The sequence below is a fragment of the Lemur catta genome, chromosome 3 (assembly GCF_020740605.2).
Source record: "Lemur catta isolate mLemCat1 chromosome 3, mLemCat1.pri, whole genome shotgun sequence".
Taxonomy (NCBI): Eukaryota; Metazoa; Chordata; class Mammalia; order Primates; family Lemuridae; genus Lemur; species Lemur catta.
In genome coordinates this window covers 30,081,323-30,109,039 of record NC_059130.1, presented here as the reverse complement: position 1 = coordinate 30,109,039, position 27,717 = coordinate 30,081,323, and the positions used below count along the sequence as shown (strand labels likewise).

Below are 27,717 nucleotides of genomic sequence, written 5' to 3'. Positions count from 1 at the left end.
AGAGGTCTCAATAATGGGCTTAAAATATTCAGTAAACCATGCTGTAAACAGATGTGCTGTCATCCAGGTCTTGGTGTTCTATTTACAGAGCACAGACAGAGTAGATTTAGCAAAATTCTTAAGGGCCCTAGGATTTGGGGAATGGTAAATGAGCACTGACTTCAACTTAAAGTCACCAGCTGCATTAGCCTCTAACAAGAGAGTCTGCCCATCCTTTGAAGCCAGACATTGACTTCTCCTCTCTACCTATGGCAGTCCTAGATAGCTTCTTCTTCCAATATAGGCTGTTTTGTCTACACTGAAAATCTATTGTTTAATATAGCTACCTTCATCAAGTATCCTAGCTAGATCTTCTGGATAACTTAGCTAAGACTTGAAAGTCAGAAATTACTCCTTGATCCATGGACAGTGGAATGGATGTTGTGTTAGCAGGCATGAAAATAACACTAATCTCCTTGTCCATCACCATCAGAGCTCTTGGGTGACCTTAAACCTTAAGTTCTTTCCTTCCTCATGAACCTCATGAACCTATTCTTTCCTTAACCTCATGAAGAAACTTTAAATCTCATGAACGAACCTCTGCTAGCTTAGAACTTCTCCTCTGCTTCCTCACCTCTCTCAGCCTTCATAGAATTGAAGAGAATTAGGGTCTTGGTCTAGATTAGGTTTTGGCTTTTAATGGAATGTCATGGCTGTTTTGATCTTCTATCCAGACCACTAGAACTTTCTCCATATCAGCAATAAGGCTGTTTTGCTTTCTTATCATTCTTGCATTCACTGGAGTAGCACCTTTAATTTCCTTTAAGAACTTTTCCTTTGCATTTACAACTTGGCTAACTGGTGGGAGAGGCCTAGCTTTCAACCTGTCTTGGCTTAATCATTTCTAGCTTTTGATTTAAACTGAGAGACATGTGACTCTTCCTTTCACTTGAACACCTGGAGGCCATTGTAGGTTTATCGATTGGACTAATTTCAATATTGTTGTGCTTCAGGAAATAGGGAGGCCCAAGGAGAGGGAGAGATAAGGGGGAACACCTGGTCGGTGGAGCAGCCAGAACACACACGACATTTATTGATTAAGCTTGCTGTGTTATATGGGCACGATTCATGGCTCCCAAAACAATTACAATAGTAATATCAAAGATCATTGATCACAGATCACCGTAACAGATATAATAATATTGAAAAAGTTTGAAATATTGCAAGAATTACCAAAATGTGACACACAGACAAGTGAGCACATGCTATTGGGAAAATGATGCCAATGGGCTTGCTCGGAGCAGTGTTGCCACAAAACCTTCAATTTCTAAAAAGAATGCAATATCTGCAAAGCACAATGGGGTGCAATAAAGCAAAGCACAATAAAACAAGGTGTGCCTATACACCTTCTCCTGTCATCCTTCCTGCCTCCAGCCTCTGCACCTCACTTAGCTCCATCCCCGCCCCACCCCTGCCGCTTCCACCTTCCCACCTTTGAGCCTCTGTATTGTCCACCTGTGGAAATGCCACCCTTTGGGAAAGCCTCCAGCCTCTTAACTCCCACAGGGCACAGTGTGACCATCTCTTTTAGCACTTACCACAGTGTAACTGGTACTTTAATTCACTCAGCCACTTAGCCTTTGGGGGAGCATTTATTGAGTGCCTACTATGTGTCAGAGGGAGCCAATATTGACATAAACATAGGAGTCCTGCCTTCAGGGAGCTTACAGCCTAGTGGGGGAGGCAGAGAGCAACCAAATAATCACATAAACAAGTAACAAACATTAGAGAGGTGCCTGGCACCCTGTAGGCCTTCTGCAGGTACCTGGTGGCTGAACACAGCTGCGATGAGCACTGTGAAAGAGGTATGCAGGTGGGCGCTCCCTGAGGAGGACATGTGAAGGACAAGCTGGTGTCCACAGGTGAGTGGGGAAGGAAGAGCACTCTAGCTGTGCAAGTCCCTGTGGTAGGAGGCAGCGTGGCAGACAGGACCTGGAGGCCAGTGCGATTAAAGCGTGCACGCGCACACACACACACACACACACACACACACACACACACACACAGCTCTCAGCTCAGGCATGCACAGAGAAAGTACCCAATACACATTTTTGAAATCAATCTGAGATCAGAGTTATCCGGCAACGTCCAACCCACCAGTTTATGTACACAGGGCCCTGGAGCCCTTGGGGAGCAGCGGGTTGGGAGAAGGGAACCAGGCATCCTGCTGGCCAGTGTCTCCCATGATGACACCTGGGAGCCAGGCTCCCATCTCTCCATTCAGTTCCTCTGTTGAATGTGTCAAGTTCGCGGCCTGCCGGTCCGCTCCCTGCTCCTGGCAGGGCACACAGGCTCTGTCCCCAGCCTTCGGCAGCAAGGGCCAGGTGTGCTGGCCTCTGCCACACCATCGTGGCCCCTCAACGGTCCTGGCGTCGAAGTGGGGGTGATGGGGGGTGCCGCACTGGAGGCAAGTCATAGTGTCCAGGGATGTGGCTGTTCTTGGGTGAGTCATAGTGGCCGGGGGGCAGGCCCAGGGGCAGTGGGGGCTGTGAGCCCACAGAGTCTCGGTCTGGAGACAGAGGGGACAAGGTGAGGGGGAGTGGATCCTTCCCCTCCCTCCCCTCTCCTCCCCTCTCCAGCCTCTTCAGCCCAAAGAGAAGGGGATGGGGCCTGGACAGAGGTGGTTTACCCCCAACTGGCTGCGTGGCTCTGAGCAAAAGCCTCTCACTTCCTCAGCTGCCGGTGGGGGACCACTTCAGCCTGCCCACCTCACAGGATATAAGGACACTGCATCACCTGCCTGGTTCCTCACTTTTCTGGGTACAAACTCCACCACTCAAGTGCTATACAACTCCCATTTCAAATCCTCAGCCCTGTGAGGCAGGACACCACTCTGCCCTACAGACAAGGAAACAGGCTCTGAGAGGCAGTGAGACTTGCCCAAATCTGGCCCCAAAGGCCTCGCTCTTGCTGACACGTCATGCCACCTCCTTATTCTCTCCATCTGTCCATTCATTCTTTCTACCTCCCTCGTCCCCGTTTCTCTCTAGCCTTGCCCAGTGGAGAGGGCTCACCGTGGATGAGGGGGCTGGGCTGCTCATAGGTGCCACTGTCTCTCTGTGGCTGGGGCTGCCACCGCCTCTGGCTGTCCCGCTGCCTGCGGGGAGATCCCGAGGGAGGGCCTTTCATCTCCACGTAGCTGCTCTCCCGGGGGCCCCCTGGCAGGCCAGGCAGGTCCCGGATGGTGGCGTAGGGGTTCTCACTGCTCAGGGAAGCCACGCTGGCCCCCAGCCCCTCTTCAGAGATGGGTCCTGAGGAGAGGAGGAAAGAAGTCGGCTCGGCGGAGGCACTGGCTCCTCAACCCCAGCTCAGCCCCGCCCCCATTGCCCCTGTGCTCCCACCTTTGTTATAGAACGAGCCTGGGCCATTACTGCTGCTGTGGCTGTAGCTGTAGCTTCTGTCCAGGCGACTGCCACCTGAGGAGGAGGAAGAGACTGGCAATCAGATCTCTGGTCCTCTCCCCAGGCTCCCACGTCCTCTAGAACGGGGGCTTAGGGCCCCGGGTTCAGACACACACACCGAGATGAAGGATGTGGGGCTGCACAAGACCCAGGCTCCCCGGAGGCCTCCTGGAACCTACCCCTGTCCAGAGGCCCCATGGGGACCTCCCGGCGGTGCTTCCAGTCAGCAGGCAGGGTGGCGTGGTTATCATGCCCGTGGGCTCCACCTGGCCGCTCAGGGACCTGGAGGCTGGCAAAAAGCTGACTGCCTGGAACCTGAGAGGGGACGGTGCAATAGGGAGAGCCACATGCAAGGACAGGGCTTTCCAGAGGACTGGGTCTGCACCCGTCCCTCTGCAGTGCATCCCCCAACCCCAGCACTGACCTTGTTAGGGGGCGGGGGGTTCGGGGAGCACTGTGACAGGGTGTGGTAGCTGGGGTTGGAGTAGTAGTGACTGTAGCTTGGAGGGACATCTGCACAACAGGCACAGGCACAGGGTGAGCTCAGGGATGGGCCAGGGGCCCAAGAGAGGGGGTTCTGTCCCAGGAAATGAGTAATGTGGCTCCCTGACCACCCCTCCTCCCTCCTCCCCACTTCCCATGTTCCCAGGGTGTCATGCCAGCACCCATCCACCCTTGTGCCTATGAGCCAGCCACTCATCTGTGCCCCACGCCCAGGCCAGCTCACCTGGCATGACATACTCAGAGCCATCCAGTCGCCCACTGCTGTAGGCCACTGCCAGGTGTTGGTGCTCCTTGCCTTTTTGCCAATGGCGGTAGCCAATGAACAGTGCCACCAGGGCCACCACGAGGGACCCCAGTACCGCAATGCCAATCACTGCACCCAGTGAGTTATAGGCCACTGGAGAGGCAGGCATCATGGTGAAGGGCTCCTGGCTTCCTATGTGGGATGGGGTGGTCACTCAGAACGGCGTCATGGCTCAGCTGGTGAGCTTGGGGTGTGTGCATAGGAGAGGCACCCAGTAGAGAGGCAACGGTGGTAAGAGGGACCTAGGTCCTCATACCCTGGGGACAATGGAGTTCGGGAGGAAGGAACTAAGAACTCACCAATCCTGCAAGGCGCACCACTGTGCCCCGGGGGACACACACAGGCCCCGGTCTCTGGGTGGCACCTTTCTCCAGGACCACACTGGCATGACTGGGAGCAGTTGGCACCAAACACCCCTGGAGGGCAGCCTGGGGAGACAGCCAAGGAGACAAAGAGGGATCAGAAGGGCCAGGAAACTGCAGTCCTCTTTGGACAAGGGCTAAGTTGGGAGCAGGGGCATGGAGTTCCCTTTCTGTTGGTACCTTCCAAGCAGCGATGTCCAGTCCAGCCTGGGCGGCAGACACAGCTCCCATCCTGGGGGTGGCAGGTCCCGCCATGGTGACATTGGCAGGTCTGGGCGCAGTTGGCTCCCCAGTGTCCTGGGGGGCATGCTACAGGAAACAAGGGGCCTGTCTGGTGGGGGAGGGCCAGCCCCTCCCAGATGAATTCTCAGCCCCCATCATCACTTTGGTCTCCCTGGGGACACCAAGCTTTGAAGAGTATCTATACACCTATGACTCACAAACGCCTCTCTCTCCCGTGAACTCCAGACCCACCTGCCCATCTACCTACTCAGCATCTGCACTGGGCTATCTAGCAGCCGTTTCAGAATACCGCATCCGGTGTCAGGCAATCAAAGGCTCCCAAATCACCCTGCACAGCTTAGCTCAGGACTTTTCCTTTTTTTTTAACATAAGAGAGAAGTTAATGTTTTTAAGGCGTTACTTTTGTGTGTCTGACACTAGCAAATAATCTAATAGTAGCTGTTGCCAAACGGTATGGAAAAACTCTTCACTAAGATCACTTCCCTTTTGCCCTGCCTGCTGGTAGGCTTAAATCAAGCCTATTTCATGGTTAATAGCCTCTCATTTCCCCTTTTCAAATTTTGTTTTACTTGGCTTTTTTGGACTAATCCTTTTCCATGATCTTCCTCACATATTTTTGTGGGAAAGAGGCCCACGAAATAAATAAATAAATATTGAAAAATTCAAAAGAAAAAAAAAAGTTTTCAAAACTGAGCTTATGATTCTCCCTCCCCCCCATAAAAATACTGCTCTTCACAGGGAATTTTTCTCTTGACCTGTTAATTGCTGCATCCTGAGCACCTAGAGCAGTACCCAGCACGTAGATGGTGCCCAGTAATATCTGTTTATATTGGTGGCATAACAGAATCAAAGCGGGTCCAGAGGCTTTCATACCCAAGAGAAGAGGGAACAGAGACCTCTCGTCCTCAGCCCGCCCTCTCAGCATGCACATGTGCTCAGACACATAAGCCACCACGTACGTTGGGAGCAGTCAGGGCCTGTCCAGCCAGCCAGGCAGTAGCAAGTCCCATTCGAGGGGTGGCAGGAGGAGTGGTTGGCACACTTGCAGGGCACACAGCGTTTACCATAGCGGCCGGGCTGACAAGCTGGGGGAAAGGGGTGCATGATGATTGGAACAGCGGCCAACCCCCAATCGGCTCTTGCTCCTGCTATCTCCCCCCACTTCACACTGTAGTAACTGGCCTGAAGATTGGGGTCAGGGGAAGAGATCAAGGGGGGTAGAGGGGGGACTTCTGGCATCTGCCACTGCACTGCACCCTACTATGGGCAGGCAGTGGGCGGGCAGGAGAGAGCCTCACATCTCTGGCAGGAGGGGCCTCGGAATCCAGGTGCACACACACAATTCCCATTCTCAGGGAGGCAGGTGCCCCCATTCTTGCAGGTGCAGGTGTTGCTGCAGTTGGCTCCCCAGAAGCCCTCAGGGCAGGGCAAGTGGCAGCGGGTACCTGTGGGGGAGAGAAATAGGGTGTGCCTGGCCTGGCTCCCCCCTTGTTCCATGGGGGCTCTTTGTACACATTTCCTATGGGATGCATCTCCCAACTCCACAGTAGGCCTGGGGCCCTAGAATGCTCACCCATCCAGCCAGCCTGGCACTGGCAGTGTCCATGAACAGGGTCGCAGTCATCAGAGTGGTCACAGTCACAGCGACTGGCACAACCTTCACCAAACTGCCCCTTCTTGGAGAGGGAGTGGAGAGTAGGGTAGGCCGATCAGCTGGGGGATGCCATACCCTTCCCTCCCCCAGGAAGACAGGCTGTCAAGCACTCACCGGGCAGGGCAGCTGGCAGTGGGCCCCGTGCCAACCAGGGGTGCAGGTACAGGCTCCAGTTTGGGGGCTACAGACTGCCTCATGGGCACACTGGCAGCTGGCATTGCAACCAAAGCCCCAGGTTCCAGGCGGGCAGGGCACAGAGCAGTTACCACGCTGCCAACCTGGAGGAGGGGCCTCATAGGTAGGCATGGGGACCGGCTCGCCTTCTGAGCAAGCAGACGCTGGGTACTGGCTGTGCTATAAGCTGCAGGTGGGAGTCGGGGTGCTCATGGCACCAGACAAGAGAGGAGCTCATAAACTATTAGATGTGGGCAGAAGGCTACATGCCTTCCGGTGAAGCACCACCCCCTTCTGGGTCTTGGCTGCCTCTTCTGAAAAATGAAGGGGGTTGGCAGCAAACCCAAATGCTCATAGAGATCCCATCAGGTAGCTAAATGAGTTATCCAGATCATATGTAAGACAATAGAGAGTCGTGGGGACTGGAGCCTGGAGGCTTGTTAAATTTGACAGGGAGTTAGCCAAACAAACCACAACTGTGTAATTCAGCCTAAAGGCTGCCAACGTGCCACCCCTAGTGGATCTCAGAGGCCCTTTCTGGTGCTGCCATTGTGCGTTTTGGTATGACTGAGGGTGAGGAATGTTCGCTGATGAGGTACCTTCTGGCCTGGGCCTTTAAAGACAAGTAGGGTTTTTGTAGTTGACGAAAAGCAAAGTGGATATTCCAGGAAGGAAATAGCCTGGATACTTTCCCACAGTCCAGCTGCTGCCCACTAAGCTCCGCCCTTACCCTGCAGCCTCTCCCCTGCCCTTGGCCTGCCCATAGCCTTGGACCCCCCCCTTCTTCCCGTGGCCCCGCCCCACCAATCTCCTCTCCCGGAGACTCCGTGCTCTTCTTACCTTCCTTGCAGATGCACGCGCCGTCGATGGGTGAGCAGGCGATGGCATTTTCGCATGAGCAGCGTGCGGAGCAGTTGACACCGTAAGTGTCGGGCGGACAGAGGCTAGCGCAGTGAGGGCCCTGAAAGCGGGTGGGTGGACCAGTGAGAGAGGTGGGCCCGCTCCTCGGCCTCTCCCTGACCACCACCACCCCCCCGCCCTCACCCCGCAGCCCCGCCGCCCACGCTTCCTCGCAGCGGGGCGCGCCTCACCGTGTAGCCGGGCGCGCACCGGCAGAGGCCGCTGTCGGCCTGGCAGACGCCGCCGTGCAGGCAGAGACAGTGCTCCTGGCACCCCGGGCCGTGCGTGTCCTGCGGGCAGCTCTCGTTGCAGTGGAGGCCCGCCCAGCCCGGCAGGCACGAGCACTCCCCGTTCATCGGGTGGCAGCTGCAGGCGGAGTCGGGGGCGTGGCGCGGTCTGAGCTGGGACCCCGCAGGCCGGCCTCCCTGACCCTTCAGTTTGGTGGGAGCCCGGGGCATCGCCGGAGTAAGGGGGCCACCAACGAGGCTGGGCGCTATTCCGAAAGCCGGGTTGGGGCAAGTGCCAGTACCTCCGGCCCCTCCCCGCCCCTAAGATCCCTCCCTTTTCTCTTTTGTGACATGAGGCGCTTGGATGTGCCCCTGGCGCTTTTCGTGGCTCTGGCGGCTTCAGCCCCCAAGACCTCTCCCATTGGCCTCCTGAACCCTTGACCACGTGTCCCGCGGCGCACCTGAGGCTGTGCTCCGGGTCGCAGGTGCAGGACGCCTGGCAGCCGAGGCCATAGAGGCCGTCCGGGCAGAGGCGCTCGGCGCAGCGGTCCCCGGTGAAGCCGTGTTCACACAGACACGCGCCGTTGGCCGGGAAGCAGCGGGCGCCGGGGGCGCAGTCGCACGTCTCAGCACAGTCCTGCCCGAAGCGGCCCACTGGGCACTCCTCACGGCACCTGGGCGCCTAGCTGAGTGAGTCCGGTGGCAAGCCACCTCCTCCTGCCCACCTCCCGCCGCTCCTGCCGGCCCCACCGCCACTCACCGATCCCCGGTGTAGCCCGGAGCGCAGCGGCACTGCCCAGTGAATCGGTCGCAGAGACCGCCGTTGTGGCAGCGACATTCCTGGGAGCAGTTGGGTCCGTGGAAGCCCTCTGGGCAGGGCAGGGAGCAGATGGTGCCCTGTGGGAGTGAGAGGTTGATAGAGCCCCAGGCGCCCAGTCCCCTCCTCATGGCCACAGGACCCCTTGACACCCCCATACCCACAGAGCCTACCCCCTCACACACATCGTCCTTGGAGCCCTCTTTAGAACCATCCACAGACTTCTCCTCAGACTCACCCCATACCCTCAGACCCCCCATTCATACCATCCAGCCAGGTGGGCAGCTGCAGGGGCCCTGGGGGGCCTGGAAGACACCTCCATTTTGGCAAGGATCAGTGCTGGGGCAGAAGCCAGCAGTGCCCTGGAGACAGGACACATCACAGCTGCTGGACAGAGCGGGTGAGGTCAGTGTGTAAACAAGTAATACCTGCCTCCCCCCAGCCCCTAGCCTCCAAGGGCTGGCCCTGACCTTGGTATTTAGTGATTTACACCTGCCCTTCCCTGCTGGGAAGGAGGGAGTCAGAAAGCAAAGGTTTCCAAGACTGGACATGCAGGGACACCCCAGCACCAGCAGGTGGGGGAGAGCAAAGAGCCACTGGTGGCATGTCTGCTTCTCATGCCCCGGGGCTCCAGCTCCTCATCTTTGCTCAGGCTCTTCCCTCGGGAGAACACCTGAGCCTACTGTTGTTTTTCTAGAGGGCTCAACTCCGGGCGCTCCTCCTTGAAGCCTGATCCTGATTTCCCCTTCTCCCTCCTGTGACACCCTGGCTCTCCCTGCATCCTGCCTTGCATAGGGTTCTCTGGGCCCTTGTCTCAGCCTCACCTTACAACACGCTTTCACACACATGCTGTCTCATGTTATCTTCACAGCAACCCTTCTAGGCAGACAGCACTATTCCCATTTTACAGACAGGAAACAAGCTCATGAAGAGTCAATGATTTGCTCAAGGTCACTCCACTAGTGAGTGGTGGAGCTCAGACCGGGCTCTTGGCCTCTAGACACCATCCCCGTGTTTGGGACCCTGTCTGAGTCACCTCATTTCCCTGTGTATGTCTGTGTGGCCCTGTGTCTGCAGCCTCATTAATGTGGTGTTCTCCGCATTACACACCTGGGCCCAGTTCTCTCTGGGGGGCAGAAGCAGGCTCCAGTCTGGGGATCACAGGGTGCCCCGTGGCACTGGCAGCTGAACTGGCAGGCAGGGCCATAGTGACCAGGGCTGCAAGGCTGAAGGCAGTTTGGGGGCTGCAGGCCAGAGGGGCAAGAACATACCCCACTCTTGGGATCACAGGAGCTGCTGTTGCCGCAGCTGCAGGGCTTGTCACACTGTGGCCCCCACACTCCTGGGGCACACTCTGTGGGATAAGGAGAGTGGAAGGGGGTCATCAGGGGTCTATCCCCTCCCCAGCCTCTAGTTGGTCCCTGTCTCTGTCTCTCAGCCCCTGCACGCCCATTCTCTCTTCCCCATCTCCAGAAAATACAGCCAGCTGCAATGGGGCTCCGATGGTCATTGCCCTGGGGTCCTAAGCACCTGTGCCTTGGCAGGCAGGGTGTGCCTCAGGGTCCTGTGTCCCTAAAGGCACAAGAGGCCACTCCCCAGAGTCACCAGCCACTCACCACTGGAGCAGTCATCACCCCGCCAGCCTGACACACACTGGCACTGATTGGGTGCCACACAGCGGCCATGGACGCATTCCTGGGCACAGAGTGCTAGGGCAGAGATGGGTGTGAGTGAGGTGATGCATCCACCCTGCCCCTACCCACCTTTTATCCTGTGACGTCTAACCCCATCTTCTTCCCACACCAGGGACTTGGAGTTCTCCAAGCACCTGTTCTGCCTCAGATAAAGAAAGACTGACAGGCAACTCAGGGTCAGAGCTTGACAAGATGCCAGGGTTCCAGGCTCCTCAGCCCCTTTCTGTGACATCCTCTAAGCACCATGTTGGGAAAATGGCATGGGGTGGGAGAGATCCTCAGGCAGGGGCTGGACATGGATGCTGTCCAGAGAGAGGGTAGGGGCTGAGGGCCAGGGGCTGGGCAGGCTGGAAAGGGGTGTCTGCAGGGGCTAGGGATGGGCAGAGGCCTTGGGGGTTACAGGGTGCTGGGTGGGCAGTGGGCAGGAGAGACTAGACAGTGACAAGTCACAGACATAACAACAGAGAGACAGGGACAGGAAGAGTTAGAGATGGACCCAGGTGCCAAGTCCTAAGACACACAGTAACAGAGAGACACAGGGACAGAATGAGAGCTCGGAGGCAGAGAGAGATGCAGAGACAAAGATTTCTCAGGGTCATGGACAGATGGGATGGGACAATCATGCGGCCAGCTGGAGACAGGGGTATGGAGTGGCAATGGAGAGGGAGGTGCTGAGACCCTGAGGACAAGATCAGGGAAATGAGGAAGAGGGGAGAAAGCCCAAAGGGGCAGAGGAGTGGTCCCACACTGGTGGGAGCAGGGGAGGACTCAGAAGGTAGGCTAAGCCCCCCCTATTCCACTGTCCCACTCCCCCTGCCTGGCCCAACACTGGACTCACGGACACAGGCCCCGCTGCTCTCGTAGAAGCCCCGGCAGCACTGCAGGCGCCGACGGTGGTCCGTCTTCACCACCTGACGGTACACGGTGCGGTAGACAACCCTGCGGAGGCCGGGAAGGCGGCCCTCAGTCCTCCCCGCTGAGGCCCCCATTGTCCACCATCACAACAGTGAAGCACCAGGGAGGCCAGGGCGTGGGGAGTGCCCAGCGCCCTGGGCTGGGGAGCAAAGAGTATTCCCCCCTGGCCACCCACCCAACCACACACATGCATACAATGCACCACCAGTGCACACCCCCAACACACGTGCATCCATACCCACGACCCCACATGAACCACGGTAGGAATGAGTCCCTGAGGCCAGAAATTTCCTCTAAACCCTAAAGGTTCTGAGAGGGACAGCGACTCCAGCAGCCCATTTGCCCATGGAGAGGGAGGGGGCACTCACGTGGGCTGGGGACAGGCATGGGGACCCTCCCAGGGCCTGTCACAGGACTCCGAGGGGAACAGGCTGAAGGGGCGGGAGTGGGACTCCTTGGTGGTGGTAGTGAAGCTGCAAGGCAGGGAACTGGGTCAGCGGTAAGGATGGGGAGCCTGAGCTGGCACAGGGCACAGCGGAAAGCAGGGGCATGAGGGGTGGGCCACAGTGGGGAATCAACATCCCAACATTTGGGCTTGCTCCCCCAAGTCTAGGATGGGACCCCCATCCTGCCCCAACTCTCAAGTCCGGAGGGCTTCTTCCAGAATTGCAATGTTCCTGGGATACCCCCCATCAGAGCCCCCTTCTTGCCTATTGGACCAGAGCCTTCCAGTTTCCTCTCCGCCCCCTCCCTACATGGGAAGACTGAGCTAGAACTGACTTCTGGGCCCAGTGGATGGGGATGGGTTGAAGCATTTCTGGCTAAATTCTGCCCTGGGTCTTGTTTCCCAACCCTGTCCCCCCTGCTCCCCGGGCCAGCCCCGCTACTGGCTCCCACCCTGCACTATTCTGTAGCCGGCCTCCCACAGGGACCAAGGGCCAGGGATAGAGACAGGACAGAGACTGCAACAGGGCCAGAGACAGGGATGGAGTCAGAGAAATAGGAGGGAAGGGAGAGGAAAGGAAGGAACGAGATGAGGAGCCCCAGCAGGGAAAATCAGGGGCAGCGGTGGCTCTCTCACCTTTCCCAGAAGCTGCAGGCATTGGGATCCTTGGGGTTGAGAGTTCCAGCCAGACCCAGGCCCAGGGCCAGGAGAAGGAGGGGACGCAGAGGTGGTGACATTGGAGAGGCCTGCACCAGCCAGATGCAGAGCAAGCGGTGGGGGGACGCTGCAGCCGGCAGCCTGAGGACCTGGCTGCAGAGCTCTGCACATGGGTGGGCAAGCAGAGGAGACGAGGCTGCTGCCTCCAGTCCCCTGCCCCATGTGCCTGGGCTGCAGCTCTCCCAGAGCTCACTCCTGCACAGGCGGTGCATGGTGCACTTCCAAGCCTCTGGTCTTTGCTCACCCCTCATTCTTTACTGGAGTCCTCATCTTTCAAGGTCAAACTCAAGTGCCACCCCTTCTACTGTGCTCTGCTCCCTGACCCCCATTGGCAGGTTGCCTCTACCCATTCCTTTTGGGGCCCCCCAGCACCACTGTTCTAGTGCCTGTTCCCTGACCATGACCTCCAGAGGCAAGGACCCAGTGGCCTTTGTCTCTGAATCCCCAGCACCCCCTACCCAGGGCACTTTGGTATTTGTACCAAGGTGTGAAACTAGAACCAGTGAGGAGACGTTATGAGGGAAGCAGACTTGGGCTCAGTCAGAGGAAGGACTTTCCAACAACAGTCAGAGCAGTTCAGTAATGGAATCTGCTATGTCAGGTGGTGAGCTCCCTTCACTGGATGTATGCAGGGAGAAACCAAAACCTACATGATGGAATGAATGCAGTCAGGTATTTCCTGCTATATGGGGAGGGAGTGAGGCTGGGTCCCGTTGACCTCCCAACCACTGGTGTGCTGGAGCCAGCTCATATGGACTCAGAGAGCCAGCTGTGCACATCTCTTCCCAACTCTGTGGTTAGTGATGTCACATGAGTAGCTAGAAATCAGGCATGGGGTGTGTGGGGGGGTGTGGTGTTTACACCACAGAAACTGGCAAACGTTACAACCCACGGCCAACACCCCCACCAGAGCTGGTTGTTAAACATCTGCCAGCACACCACTGTGCCCAACTCTAGGTGCTATCACTGAAGAGGTCTCAACCCAGACTTGGATTTAAGGAAAAGCTCCCAGTGCCCTACAGAAATGGCTCCTCTCCCTCTCTGCCACCCCTGGCCTCGACCGGTGTGTGGAAGAAGGTCAGGACCAGGACTGCAGATGAGTCTCTTCTCTCAGCTCTTGAGCTCAGGAGAGGCTGAGCTCCGTGTGCCCACCCTGTGGCCGGTTTCAGGTTCTGTGTTCCCTGTTCCTAAAACTTGCCCTGGCTCCCTGCTCTACCTCCCTGAGGCACCCACATCTGTTTATAATTTTTCTGAGAAGAGAGAAAGGTCGTGGTTGCCGGCCCATTACCCCCTGAGTATCTCTGGAATGCTGCCGCCTGGCCCCACCCCACGCCCCCACCCACACACTCCCAGGGTCCCCACAGCGCTCTCAGCTCCAACCAGGGCGGCCCCTCCTTCCCTCCAGGTCTGCGCCCTCACTCAACCCCAGCTCACCCTGTGTTCCACCCCGCCTTGAACCCTCCAGCAGCCAAACCACCCTGTCAGCTGGGCTGTTCCCCCTCTCCTCCCCTTGCAAGTGTCTCCCCACTGCCCCCAGTCCAGCACCTCCAGCAGGGCAGACCTCTGCCTCTAGCCTCCTCTGTGCGTCCTCCCACCCATCCTCAGTCCCCAGGTAACTCACCAGGTGGGGCCTGTGTCGGTTCAGCCCAGAGCCCTGGGGCCTGAGGGCCAGAGAATGTCCTGGGGGATCCTGGTGCTCAGGATGTGGAGCCTGAAAACAGGAAACAGAGGCTGGCTAGGATGGGGGGGCAGCAGGGAGCATGATTGCGGTGGGGAGTGAGGATGACTGTCCTCCCACCACCCTGGACACAGTGGGTAGGATGTAGGGGCAGAGGCAGGGCCAGAAGCCTTTATGGCAGCTTGTCTCCTGAGCTGACACCACGGCCCGCCCTGAGGGACAGAGGCCACAGTCAGAGTGCCCTTCAGATGCCCCCCAGAGTCTGTGCCAGCGCACGGCCCCCACGTCACCCCCACACGTCCCCACTCCCAGAGCCGGTTCCTCCTCACACTGTCTCCACACTGTACCCTCCCACCCTGCCCTTCTCTAGCCATCTTCCCAGGCCCAGGGCTCGCCCTGTCTGATCCCAGCTAACCTCCCCACCTCTGCCTCGAGTGTGCGTGGCAGCCAGGGCCACGGGCAGCACCCCGAACCCTCCAGACACCTCCACCTTTTCCCTCAGTCTCCACGCTGCCCTCTTCCCGGCCCCCAGCTCTGGAGCAGGCACGGGGAGCTCCTCAGACTGGAGCTCGGTCTGTCGCAGCCAGGGGGAATCACCCTTCTCCCTGGGTGGGTCTCATCTCCTAAGCCACGAAGGAGCTCCCCCCTGCCCTGGATCTGTCCCCAGAGCCTGTGGCATGGTTAGGTAGACAAAACCTGTAGCAGAAAGGACTTGAGTTAAACACAAGGAGGAAGTGCTCTGGAGGCTGAGCTGTTGTTTAGTCCACAGAAAGTCCTTCCTCCCACTCACAGCCCCACGGCCACAGGCCCTGATTAGGTAACCCGAGTCCCTATCTCCCTCTCCCAACCAAATTCTAGAGGAAAGGCTTCACCTGGGGCTTTGAGATGGACCTGGAGGAGGATGGAGGATCATGAAGAGGAGGTGACTAATCCCCCTACTCTGCCTGGCCCGGAGCTTAGCTGGCCGGAGGGGCGGGGAGGCTTTGTTTTCCCAAGGGTCCTCCAGGGTAGGGCTGGAGTGCGGAGGAGGCATCAGCTGGCCAGTCCAGGGGCTGGAAGCCAGGGTGGGGTCAGGGGACACTAGTGGGTGGTCCACAGGGAGGAGAAAGGTGGGGTGGGGGCCTTGGCAGGGAGAGGAAGGGTCTGGCCTGATTGTTCTCAGCCCCCGAGGAGGGAACACAGGCCAGACCAGGAGCCCAGAGCCCCAGCCTGGCCTCCCAGGCTTGTTCCCATCCGAGCCTTTGTCCCTGAGGTGCCAGGGTGCCTGAGGCCCGGGCCCATGCTCCCCCAGCCTCTTCCGGTCCCTGCAGCATTGGGCCCCAAGTGGGGGCTCACAGTGCACTCACTGAGGGGGACCCCTGCTCTCCCCCACTGCAGGCTCACTTCTCCTCATACTGAGGCCCCTCCTGTCCCCCTACTCAACCTCTATCCTCCAAGCCTCTAGTTTGAGAGACCCAAACACCTTCCCTGACAAGAAAAATCATGTGACCCCATGTATCCTTTACTGTGCCGGGCTAGGCCAGGTGCTGAGCGATTCATACAGACGTCTCGTTTAAAGCTTACTTCAACCCATTGTGGTAGGTGTTAGCGTCCACGTTAGAGATGAAGAAACAGGCACAGAGAGGGTAAGAAAGGCCACACAGCCAGTAGGATCAGAGCTGGGATACAAACCCAGGCTGCTGGCAGAAGCCTCCCAGTGATTCCAGTCTTTCCTGAGCCCAGACGGGAAGCCAGTGGCTCTGCATCTTCTTTTGAACAGCCTCAGTTATGGGGGTGGGAGAGCTGGCAGGGGGTTGGACAGGAGAAGGGGCCGGGGGTGGGGGCTGCCACGAGAACACGATCAGAAGCGTGGGAACGGAGATGTGTTTACAGTCAAGAATGAGCTGACAGTTCTCTCTCCTCCACCTCGAGATGCAAATGGGCTGGGCTCCAGGCCAGGCCCTGAGGTCCCAGGCCCGCCTGCACAGCCCCAGCGTTCCTGCCCGCCCCCCCAGCCTCCAAGGCCCCACAGGGTCCAGCCCAGCTCAGCCTCCCTGGTCCTCTACAAGCTCAGCTCAGCTAGTTCCCCCTGGTGGGGAGCCCCCTTTACCCTCACTGTGCCCAGCCCCTCCTAGGAGGAGGGAAATGAGTGTGGGGCCTCTTGGGAGGGTGTGCCAGGGTGTTGGAGTTCCTGGTGGGCAGGAGAGGACCCATTTCTATAGAAAGCGCAGAGTGAGAGTGGGGCTGATGGAAGTGAGACAGCAGGAGGGACTTCCCCACCAGCTCCCTTCCCGCTTCTCTGGGAAGTGGTGTAGCTTAGGATAACCCCTGAGCTCTGTACCCTCTAGCCCTGTCCAAGTTCAGCCCTAGGTGTGAATCCCAGCTCTCCATTCCCTCATCTATAAAATGGGGATGATAACAGTACTTCCCTTGTAAGGTTGTTGTGCGGATTAAATGAGTTAATATAGATAAGGTGCCTGGAGTCTGTACATAATATGGTCATTAACATTAGCTGTCTCCCCGTCAGCGTCGTCAGTTCCACTCCTCCTCCTGCACCCAAGGTGGCCCCCTCCCCCCTCCCCTTGGCACTGTCATGCCTTTTGGTTATTAATTCCAGGAAAAACTGTTTCTTGTTTTTTCTGAAGAACCCCCAGGATGATCCGGGAATGGGAATGGGGCCGCAAATGCTGACAGAGAGAAAGGAAGTGGAGGTGGGGGGGGACCAGGCTCCCCGGAGAACCTGATCCCCTAGAATGATGGGCTGTCCGCCAGGTGCTTCTTCAAGCCAGAGGCAGTTGACAAGGCAGGATGCCTGGATTCCCCAACCCTCGGCCTGAGCACCAACTCCAGCTCCTTGCTTGGTTCCACTGCCCCTCCGCTCTGCTCAGCCTCTCTCTCCACTTCCCATCTTGGAGTCCAAAGATTCTGTCTCCCTCACTTACAAGCTGTGTGGCCTCAGTTATATCACATGAGCACTCTGATTCTCCATCTCCTCATCTGTACAATGGGAGAATCCCTCCCCGCAACCCACCCCAATATCCCCAGGGTTCAGTGAGGGTTGGAACTACTGTGGAACAGAGTATCGCCTGCTCAGTGGACGTTGGTGCAGAATTAGAATCTCCCACATTCCAGGCTTTCTGCCTCTTCCTTTTTGACTTTTGTTCTTCATCAGAAACCATTTGCCCTTTTTTCCTTCCTCCATCAGTTTCTTGGTTTCTGTCTTTCTGCCCCGCTCCTTCCTTTTCTATGTCAAGTCTGCCAGGTACAGTTGTGCATAACATTCACTGCACGAGGGCAGCCACCTTCAAGAGGGGAGCGGAAGCTGAACTCCAGCCATGATCCACTCACCAAGGCATGCATCTTAACTTGGTTCTAAGGCTGTTTTGCCCTGTATCTCTTTTGCCTTTTCATGTCTCTCCCTGTCTCTGTGTCTGTTTCTCTGTGCCCCTTCCTAACCTGTATTTGCATTGAGACGGGATCACTTAGCGCTCCCACTCAGCAGTGAGATCCCAGTCCAAAAACTGTTCCCTTCCCTCTCCACAGACCACACAGTACACACATGTACACATTTGCACACGCAAGCACAGAGCCCCTCCTACATCCAGCCAAGCCAGGCCCTCGGCACGCCAGGCATGTCTGCCGGATGGAGGGACAGGAAGCCTGCGCGTGCACCAGAGCGCGCCAGAGCCTGGGCGGGAAGGGGCAGGGGTGAGGGGCCGGCCTTGTGTTCTCTGTGGCTCAGGAAACCGAAGCTAGAGGGTCCTAGGTCCAACCTGTTTACTCATCAGGAAATAGAGAAACTGCAGGGATTCTGATTCACCAAACATCTACCGTACTGGACCCTGGCGCTCGTACCAGTCCCAACCCTCACTGCCATCCTGTGAGCTGCTAGCGATTGTTATCCCCGTTTCGCAGATGAGACGGTGGAGGGGCTCGGGTAAAATCACTTGCCCAAGGGCTGCCTGGCCACCAGAGACAATAGTGGGATCAGAATCTACTTGAAGGACAAAGCAGTGGGGATCACCCCTGGAGTGACACAGGCTAAGGAGAAGCTCCCCCTCCAGCCCACCCTGCTCACCATCACCCCTAGGTTACTCTCAGAAAGTGCAGCCCTGCTCTGGCCACTGCCCCTCTCTGCCACTCTCTGTGACACTCCATACCACAAGAAGGGGCCGCCAGGGGCCAGCCTCACCAGGTGTCCAGCCTCACCGCCCCGACTCTGTGCTCCCATCACACTGGACCACTTGCTGCCCCTCATGCCTCTCACCACACAGCCCCCTCTGCCCAGGCCACCCCAGTCTCAAGGCCAGCCTCTTCCAGGAAGCCCCCTGGAAGCCTCACTCACGTCTCCCTGCCCTCAAGGCCTTCCTTCCTGCAGGCTCTCAGCACAGTCACCACAGACCTCGCGGCGCAAAGGCGTTCTGGGTGTTCTCTCCCAACTCTGCCCTGCAGCTGGCTCCAAACTGCACGTGGGTCAGTCTCCAGGGGCTCAACACTTCCCCAAAGCCCAGCACAGTCTTGGCACTAGTGTCCCTCCTCTGGGGCAGTGAAACTAACCCAGGAAACCCAGGAGGTCACAGCGTCTGCTATATGTCACGTCGGACGGACGGACCAGGCTGATGGATCCCCTATCCTGTGACCGGGGCTCTGTGAGTCTGGTTTCCCTCTGTTAGTGAGCCTGGTAGCCCCGGGATGCTCCCTCACAGCTCCCGTCCTGCGAATCATTATGTTTTTGTTCAGGTCTGTCTGCTCCAGTGGACTGCAGCTCCAGGAGGGCAGGACACTCCTCCGCCTTCCTCACCACCGTATCCCCAGCACCGGCCACACCAGCACCAGGGCGCCCGGCACCCGCAGGCAGAAACTGAACATGTATGTGGAGTGGATGAACTGATACACCCTAAATCCTTTCTGACTCCAATAAGCCTTGACCTTACTTTTCCAGGGATTGGGGAGGAGAGATGCTTAAGCTGTGGCTTCTCACCAGCTTCCCAGACAGCAGAACTGGGCCCTCGTCCCAGGGCCCTCAAGACACAATGAGGTGTGTCATTGGTGAGATGATGGAAGGTGGAATTTAGAAGGAACTTCCGGATGTTAAAGCAAAAGGCGGCTCCAAATTTGCCCTGCTGACCTCCCACAGGAATTCCTCAGGGCTGGCCTCCAAGTTCCTGCAGGATGAGTGCACAGTAGTGCAAGGCACTGAGTCACCTACAGGGTGGAGGGGTGTGTCTGCCTGGCCTGCGCCCTCATTCTGTGCCTCCTGGCCCAGGGACGATGCCCCCTGTCCACTGCACACACCTTCTCCTGCACAGAGGGCCTGGGCCCCAGATGCCACTGCATGGGGGTAGGTGGGAGGCAGGAGAGCCTGAGCACCCACCAGCACATGGGCAGGCAGGGCCCCAGGGCCACCCAGTGCTCTTTCTCTCAGGACTGCCATCTTGCCAGTGTGAGTGCTGTAATTACTAATTACTAATTACCATCCCCTGTTAAATGCATCCTGTGGGCTAGATCCTTTCTAGTAGTTCTCTCAGCAAGTGTACACAGTAGGTGCTATTATGCCTCCCATTTTGTAGCAGAAGAAATATCTCAGAAAGGTTAAGTAACTTGCCCCAGGCTACGCAGCCTAGCCAGGGCAGAGCCGGGATTTGAGCCAAGGCGACCAAGCTCCAAGCCTGCACTGTTGCTCTTTCTACCCCATGGTTTCTGTTTGGTGTTCTGCCTCTCTGTCTCCGCCTCTCTTTTGTTCTATCTCTAGGTCTCTTCTCTATTTTTCTTTTTCTTTCTTTCTTCTTTTTTTTTTCCAGACAGAATCTCACTCTGTCACCTGGGCTAGAGTGCAGTGTCGTCATCATAGCTCACTGCAACCTCGAACTCCTGGGCTCAAGTGATCCTCCTGCCTCAGCCTCCCGAGTAGGTGAGACTACAGGTGCATGCCACCATGCCCAGCTAATTTTTCTATTTTTTTGGAGAGATGGGGTCTTGCTCTTGCTCTTGCTCAGGCTGGTCTCGAACCCTTGGCCTCAAGCCGTCTTCCCACCTTGGCCTCCCAGAGTGTTAGGATTACAGGCATGAGCCACCGCACCTTGGCCTCCCAGAGTGTTAGGATTATAGGCATGAGCCACCGCACCTTGGCCTCCCAGAGTGTTAGGATTACAGGCATGAGCCACCGCACCCTGCCTATTTTTCTAAGTCTGCCTTTTTTCCCTCTGGGCCTTGTTGTTTCTATGGCTCTGCTAGTGTCTCTGCATCTGGCAGTCTCTGATTCGGTATTTACGTCTATCTCCATCTCTGTCTTTGTCTCTTTCCTTCCCTGCCTTCTCTTCCACTTCCTGCTGGCTTCTCCCCCACAGGTTAGGTGCCAGGAACTGACACCCTCCCCAGAGCTGGGATGGGGCCCTAGGGCCCCTCAGAGTCCCAGGAGGCTCCTTCTCAAGGCTTCCAAGGCTCTCAGAGGAGAGGCTCTCAAGGTGGTGGAGGCCCACCCAGCCTCGGCCCCTCCCCAGTGTGTGTTGGGTGGAGGGACGGCAGACAGCAGCCCAGTGACCTCTATCTCCCTCCAGGTTTCCGATTGGTGGATGGGGCTGCCTGGAGAGCAAGTTTCCTCTTCTGAGAGAGTCTGATAGGGAATGTTGTGGGGGAAGGGCGTGGAGAAACAGATGGCAACCCTCAGCTTCACCTTCCACTGGAGAAAGAGGAAGGCAGAGAGGCAAGCCTGGAGGACCCAGCTCCTAGTAGCAGGGAGGGCAACCCAACTGCACTGGGGAATATGGCGGGCAGAACTTGGGAGACCTCAGAGTGGGAGGGAAAGGCAGCAGCAGTGGGGAGACACAGGTGCCCAGAGAGCTGGCTAACGAGCACACACAGCAGGTACTCTACCATGGATTGGGCTGGGGTGGGGTTCAGAGAACAGCTCCCCCCAACAAGGCCTGGCTTAGGCTAGGGTTGAGAGCTGACCCCTTGCCCAATCCTGCCTGGAGCTGAGGCCTGGCTGAGCCTGGGAACTTCAGGCCAGCACAAGCTGTTCCCATCCCCGGGGACTGGGGTCACAGCTCAGTCCCGGGAGAGGCCACTCATAAAAGGCCAGAAAAGGGGAGCAGAGAGTCTGCTACTGGAGGCTGGAGAAGGGGGCGGGGGTAAGGGGTGGCATTGCTGGGGCCTGGGCTCCTGGGCACTCACCACCTGCCCCCACCCCCACACACACCTGGCTCTTAGCACTACCTCAGATCAGATCATCCACTCTTCTTTCTCTCTCTCTTTTTTTCGTTTTTATTTATTTATCTTTTTTTATAGAGAGGGCCTTGCTCTGTTGCCCAAGCTGGAATGCAGTGGCACAATTACGGCTCAGAGCTTCCTGAGGATCCAGGCGCCTGAGACCTGGAGCCAACTTCTAGTCCTCATAACCAGCAAAGATGTGACAGCCAGGCAAGCAATTCCAGGTGCCATCCCTACATCTCCCTCACACATTCCTCCCCGTGGGGAGAGGGACAATACTGACGATAAACCCTGAGCAGGCACTGTTCAAAGCAGGAGACATGTTTGCTCATCTAAGCCTCACAACAACCCCGGCACTGTGTTTTATTGTTTCCCTTTAGAAAGGAGAAACTGAGGCACAGAGATTAAATCTCTCGACCAAGGCCCTACAGCTGCTAGTAAGGCAATCTTGACTCCAGTGTCGGTGCTCTTAGGCTCCTTTCCCTTGAGCAAAGGAGAGGACCAGGTACCCTCTTCTCCCGCCAGCAGAGGGGGAGCAGGGGCACTGGACGCTCGGAGCGCGCTCCCCAGGCGCTCAGGAAGCAGCCTCCTTAGCATTTCATTTCATGTACATGTTTCGTTACGGATGGAACCCCCAGTCTGTCCCCTTTGCTGCCTCTCCACTGCTCCCCTCCCCTCCTTCTCGGCTCTCTCCGTCTGTCCCTCTTTGCCCTGCTCCTCGCCCAGGGGTCTCGGACTCCAGTCGAGGAGGAGGGGCCTCAGGGTCCGCACACCCTTTCCCTGGCCAGGGTGCTCTTGGGCCCACCGCCCGGGCCTCTCCGCCGGGGCGCGCGGTCACTCACCTGCCTCGGGGGCCTGTCTCTCCTCCGGCCTGGGGTTGGGGACCGCTGGGGGCGGCGGAGGGCTGGGCGGGGGTCCCGCGTAGAGCCCCAGCCCGACTGCGCGAGCGGCTGGGAGGCCGAACGCCGCGGATCGCAGGGCGGGGAGGGGCGCGGAGGGGCGGGGGGCAGGAAGGGGGTGGGAACTCGGGCCCTCGCCAAGGCAGGAAGTTTTGACAAGGAAACCGGGAGCCGGGGGAGGGGAGATCCAGAGCGCCCGGAGGGAAAACTGTGTTGGGGGTGGGATCACAGAGGCCGAGCGCGGGGCCGACTCCCCGCAGCCTGGGCCGGGGGCACAGAGGGAACGAGGAGGAGAGGTCAGAGCCGGGGCCCTAGGCCCGAGTGCCCCTCGGCTTCCACTGTCTGTGCGGCCTGGGTTATTTAACCTTTGGTGCCTCAGCTGTCCTATCTGCAAAGTGGGGTTATGGAGAAGAATCAATGAGATCGCCCAAGCGGGGCACCTTTCCGTGCTGCCCAACTCGGGGACGGACCGCCACGTCCTAGTCTGAGACAGGAGGACAGGGAGAGGCCCCTCCTCTCCTCCTGCCGCCTCCTGCCGCCCGCAATCACACTGAGGGAGGGTGTGATCCTGGGAAACGGTCTCCCGAGGTCTGGGACTCAGCGGGCGGCGCTGCTGTCAGCACCAGCGGCGGCCGGACTGAGCGAGCCCTCGCGGCGCCACCTCGCGGCCAGCGTGAGCCTCCCGGAGCCCCACAGCCCGCAGGCGGGCCCTGGGCACCCTTCCCTGTTCTGATGGCACTAACATTTGCTTTCGTCATCGTTAGTCCTTCGCATGTATTGCCTCATTTAACCCTTTTTTTTTTTTTTTTTTTTGAGACAGAGTCTCGCTCTGTTGCCCGGCTAGAGTGAGTGCCGTGGCGTCAGCCTAGCTCACAGCAACCTCAGACTCCTGGGCTCAAGCAATCCTACTGCCTCAGCCTCCCAGAGTGCTGGGATTACAGGCGTGAGCCACCGCACCCGGCCTCCTCATTTAATCCTTAACTCGAGATTGGTCCCATCATTATGACCATTTACATATGGTGAAACAGACATGCCGCGAGGCTTAAGACACTAGTAAGCGCCAGAGGAAGGACTGAAGTCTGAGTTCTGTCTATTACAGGGCTCACTCTCCTAACCACCCACCACACAGGCTGCCACAGCGTAAGCTAGGACAGTTCAGAAAGGGCAAGACTTTTAAAAATCAACTTTATTGAGGTATAACTGCCATCCAATAAAAAGGTACCCACTTAAAGTGTACAGTGGTGATGAGTTTTGTGTTTTAGATTTTCTTTATTGTGGTAAAAATATAAAATTTATCATTATAACCATTTTCAAGTGTACAGTTCAGTGGCATTAAGTACATCACATTATGTGCAACCATCAGCCTTATCCATCTCCAGAACTTCTTTATCATCCCAAACTGAAACCCTGTACCCATTAAACAAGAACTCCCCACTACTCCCCCACCCCCAGCCTCTGGTACAGACACCATTAGCTTTTTTTTGATGAATATTCAGCTTGGGACTGTGTTTCAGCACTTTATCAAACCGTTGTGCTGAATGCTTGCGATTGTCAAAAAGGATCCATTTTTCATCACAAAGTAACAATATTGTGTAGAAATGTTGCCCCTTTACCTCATGACAGCAAAGAAAGGCAAGCTTCCAGATGATTTCTCTTATGACGCTCATTTAATTCATGCGGAACCCATCTATCCAGCTTCTTGATCTTGCCGATTTGTTTCAAATGGTCCAATATTGTTGGAAGAGTAATGTCAAATCTAGCTGCTAATTCACGCACAGGTTGAGATGGATTCGCTTCCACTACAGCTTTGGCTCATCATTATCCACCTTGGTCTCAGTTCACCCACGTGGCTCATTTTCAACATTGAAATCACCAGAATGGAACTTCTCAAACCATCAATGCATACTGTACGTTCATTAGCCACATCCATCCCAAACACTTCATTGATATTTCCAGCTGTCTGCACTGCACTGGTTCCACAACAGAACTCATATTGGAAAGAAAATAACATGAATTTTTTACTTATCCATAGTTTCACAAAAATTGCTCTAAAAAATTTTTGAAAGATAATCACAAGCCAAATAGTGCGTTTGAAAGACTGAGGATGTACCTTCACAATAAAAATAAAACAAGAAATGTCAAAGTGAAATGTCAGACATATCAACTGTCAAACTTAGTACTTAAGGAAATCAGATATTTCATACTTAATAACCTAATACTTTCTGTCTCTATGAATGTGACTGTTTTAAGTACCTAAAGTAAGTGGAATCACAATATTTATGCCTTTGTATCTTGCTTATTTCACTCAGCATAATGTTCAATGAGTTTTGACAAATGTATTCATCTGTTTAACCACCATCCCAATAAAAAAATTTAATTTCCATCTCCCCAAAAACCTCACTTGTTCCCCTTTGCAGATAATATCCCCAAACTCCATTTTATCCCCCAACCCAAGCCCTGTGATCTCTGATCTGCTTTTTGTCACTGTAGATTTGTTTGTTCAAGAATTTCCATATAAATGGAATCATACAATACCTGCTGTGTCTGGCTTCTTTCACTTACTAGAAAGCTTTTCAATAGTTCATTGCTCTTTACAATGGGCAGTACTCCACTGTATAGATATACTTGGTCCTATCTTTAAACCAGTTAATGGTCACTGGGTCTTTTCCAGTTTGGGACCACTATGAATAAAGCACTGTGAACATTCATGTGCAAGTCTTGTGTGGATATAACTTTTTGTTTATCTTGATTGCTACTTAGGAATGGGATTGCTGGGTCATAGTAACTATGAATCCTTTATGTATTATAGTTTCAAGTCCTTCATCTAAAATATGTACTGAAGCTGGGCCTGGAGGCAAGCGACTTATAGTCCCAGCTAGTTGGGAGGCTGAGGCAGGAGGATCACTTGAGCTCAGGAGTTCGAGGCTGCAGCTAGCTATGGTGACGCCACTGCACTCAAGCCTGGGCAACAGAGTGAGACCCTGTCTTAAAAAAACAAAAACAAAACAAAAATTGTACTGAGAATATTTTTTATCTAGGAAACTTCAATCTGAGAGACAAGCAAGCGTTTAGCTAGTGCTTTGAGGATGGGAGGTGTGTGTAGGCAGGCTGACAGGATGGTGCTGCAGGCTTTAGGGAAGGGAAGAATGGACAAGGCTCAAAGTTGCTTTGCGGGACTTCAGTGCTACCAAGAGTCTCCAGAAGGGGGCAGCAGAAACCAGACCACAGCGCGAGGACGGGCGGCCAAAGACCATAGAGTTGCAGAATGTCAGAGACCAAATGGGCTTTGAAAGTCATACCATCTGGTACCTTCAATGGGCAAATGGGGAGACTGAGGCTCAGAGAGGAAGGGGAACATGCATTCTTCCCATCCTTCACCGGGCTCACTTGTTCTCATCCTTCCACATTCAGCTCAATTGCCCTTTTTCTAGGAGGCTGTCCAGGCCCTCACTCTCCCATTGCACTCCAGCTTATGAAAGTTTAACTCTCACCTCTCTCTCCCTAGACTCTGAGTTCTGCAAGGACTAGGGCCAGGCCGAAATCAGCTTTGTGCTCCTGGGGCCTGGCACAAAGCAAGTGCTCAATAAACGTTAGAGTTAATGGCTGACACCTTGTGCAATGCTCTTCCAGCTTCCTGGACCCCAGTTCCTCCTGCTGGGCCCAGCCCTACAGCTAGAAGGATGGAGGTCTCCTAGAGGTCCACCAGGAAGGCAGACGGGGGCCCAAGGTTCTCATCGATCCTATTGTTCAACAAGCACTGTTTGTATTTGCCTAGTGCCCAGGACACAGAGGAAATGACAACGATGATGATGATGTTGTTGTTGATAGCCACTACTTTTATTGAATGAACACCTATTGATTACCAGGTACTGTTGTAAAACTATATTTAATAACTTATTTAGTCGATAAATGTTTTCTGCCCTCTAAAAGCTCATATGCTAATTGGGGAAAGAGTCAATTATTCATTTGTTCATTGAATACAGACTTATTGAGTACCTACTATGTACAGGAATTGAGGCTACAGCTGTGAACAAAATAGACAAATTTTTCTGCTCAAATGTGAAAAGTAAGAAAAATGAAGTTTACATTCTAGTAGTGGTGGTGGTGAAGGGATGATAAAGAAACAAAATCAGTGAAATCATGACACACTAGATGATGAAAAGAACTGTCATAAAAAATAGAGAAAAATAAAACAGGGAAGAGGATAGGGAGTGCTGGGGGTACAGGTTTTGGAAAGGTGGTAGGGGAAGGCCTCATTGAAAAGGTAACCTCAGGGGAAGGAGGGGAAGGAGGGAGCCATGCAGATTTCCGGGGGAAAAGCATTCCAGGCAGGTGGAACAGCACATACAGAGGTCCTGAGGCCAGAGCGTGTGCCTTATCCAAAGAATAGCAATACCAACTGTCTTTGGAGAGTGGAACTGAGCGAATGGTGGGAAGCATGGTGGCAAACATGGAAGACAGAGGTGTAATAGGAGTCAAATCCTTAAGGGCCTCTTAGGCCACAGTTAAGACTGTTGGGTTTTGCTCTGCGTGAAATGGGGAGCCACTGGAGGATTTGAGCAGAGGAGCGACATGATCCAATTCAGGTTTTAAAAGAATTAGTAGGCAGGGCACAGTGCCTCATGCCTGTAATCATAGCATTTTGGGAGGCTGAGGCAGGAAGATTGCTTGAAGCCAGGAGTTTGAGGTTACAGTGAGCTATGATGATGCCACTGCACTCTAGCCCGGGCAACAGGGCAACAGAGCAAGACCCTATCTCAAATCAATAAATAAATAAATAAATAAAAATTACTCCTGTGTTGAGGCTGCTGCACTCGTCCAGGGGAGCGGTGGTGGCAGGTGGACCAGTGGAAGTCCGGAGGAGTGGGTGGCCTCACAACACAATAGCAATGGCTAACAGAGGGAAGCTAGAGGTCAGGGTGTGGTGCCTCTTCCATTCAGGGTGAGAAGGGCTTTGTGAGGAGTTCTAGAGGCAGCTGCCTGGAGAGAATGTGCACAGAGCATCCTGGCTCCTGGGAAGGAGCCGGAGATGGCTCCCCAGTGCTGCCTGGAAAGAGCAGCTGAGAGGCTGGTCTCACTGTCTCCTGCACACTCAACTGGCCCCAGCAGGCTGAGTGTCAATACACGCCCTGCACGCCATTCCCTGTCTCATCCACAGCCCCACAGAGATGTGCCAGCCAGAACACAGAGAGGGTGGCCTCTGTCCCCCAACATCGTACAGGTGGGTGGCTGGCCTGGGTCTGAGCTGCAAGGAGCCTTGAGGTCCTCTCAGGAAAGTCTGCAAGGATAAAGCATTCTCACTGCTCTGTCTTCCTCACCAACCAAGCTTGTCATAAATGCCTGGCAATGATGCTGACGACAGCGGTGAGGCTGACCTATTCACAGGGGCTGTGCCCATCTGACCCCTCCCTCACCCTTCTGTGTCTTAATGTGTGTGGGGGTGGTCCCTGAAATATAAGCCAAGACCCCCAGCTGCCCATCTTCTAGCCTGGCCTTCCGCCTCCATTTCAGACTCCCAGGTCCCTACCCCTGGGTGGTCCCTCCATTTCAGACTCC

At 55.6% G+C, this 27,717-nt stretch overlaps 1 protein-coding gene across 7 annotated transcripts; it reads right to left on the bottom strand.

The window, feature by feature from the left end:
* Positions 1-1,039: 1,039 nt before the first annotated feature.
* On the bottom strand, positions 1,040-22,234 carry PEAR1 (platelet endothelial aggregation receptor 1). 7 transcript variants are annotated; one of them, XM_045545426.1, is made up of 24 exons: positions 22,105-22,234; positions 14,018-14,107; positions 12,316-12,425; positions 11,603-11,707; positions 11,158-11,258; positions 10,242-10,334; positions 9,736-9,979; positions 8,892-9,012; positions 8,569-8,705; positions 8,270-8,482; positions 7,773-7,947; positions 7,522-7,642; positions 6,622-6,785; positions 6,427-6,529; positions 6,152-6,298; positions 5,813-5,938; positions 4,791-4,919; positions 4,548-4,676; positions 4,168-4,380; positions 3,865-3,953; positions 3,620-3,755; positions 3,381-3,455; positions 3,054-3,290; positions 1,040-2,548 (listed from the first exon to the last, which is right to left on the bottom strand). In XM_045545426.1, the coding sequence occupies exons 3-24, from the start codon at positions 12,414-12,416 to the stop codon at positions 2,397-2,399; spliced, it is 3,111 nt and encodes a 1,036-aa protein (XP_045401382.1). In that variant the 5' UTR covers positions 12,417-12,425; positions 14,018-14,107; positions 22,105-22,234; the 3' UTR covers positions 1,040-2,396. The 7 variants fall into 7 exon arrangements, with proteins under 7 accessions (XP_045401382.1, XP_045401383.1, XP_045401378.1 ...); XM_045545427.1 differs by lacking the exon at positions 22,105-22,234 and adding an exon at positions 15,746-15,762; XM_045545422.1 differs by lacking the exon at positions 22,105-22,234 and having other exon boundaries at positions 12,316-12,499.
* Positions 22,235-27,717: the final 5,483 nt, after the last annotated feature.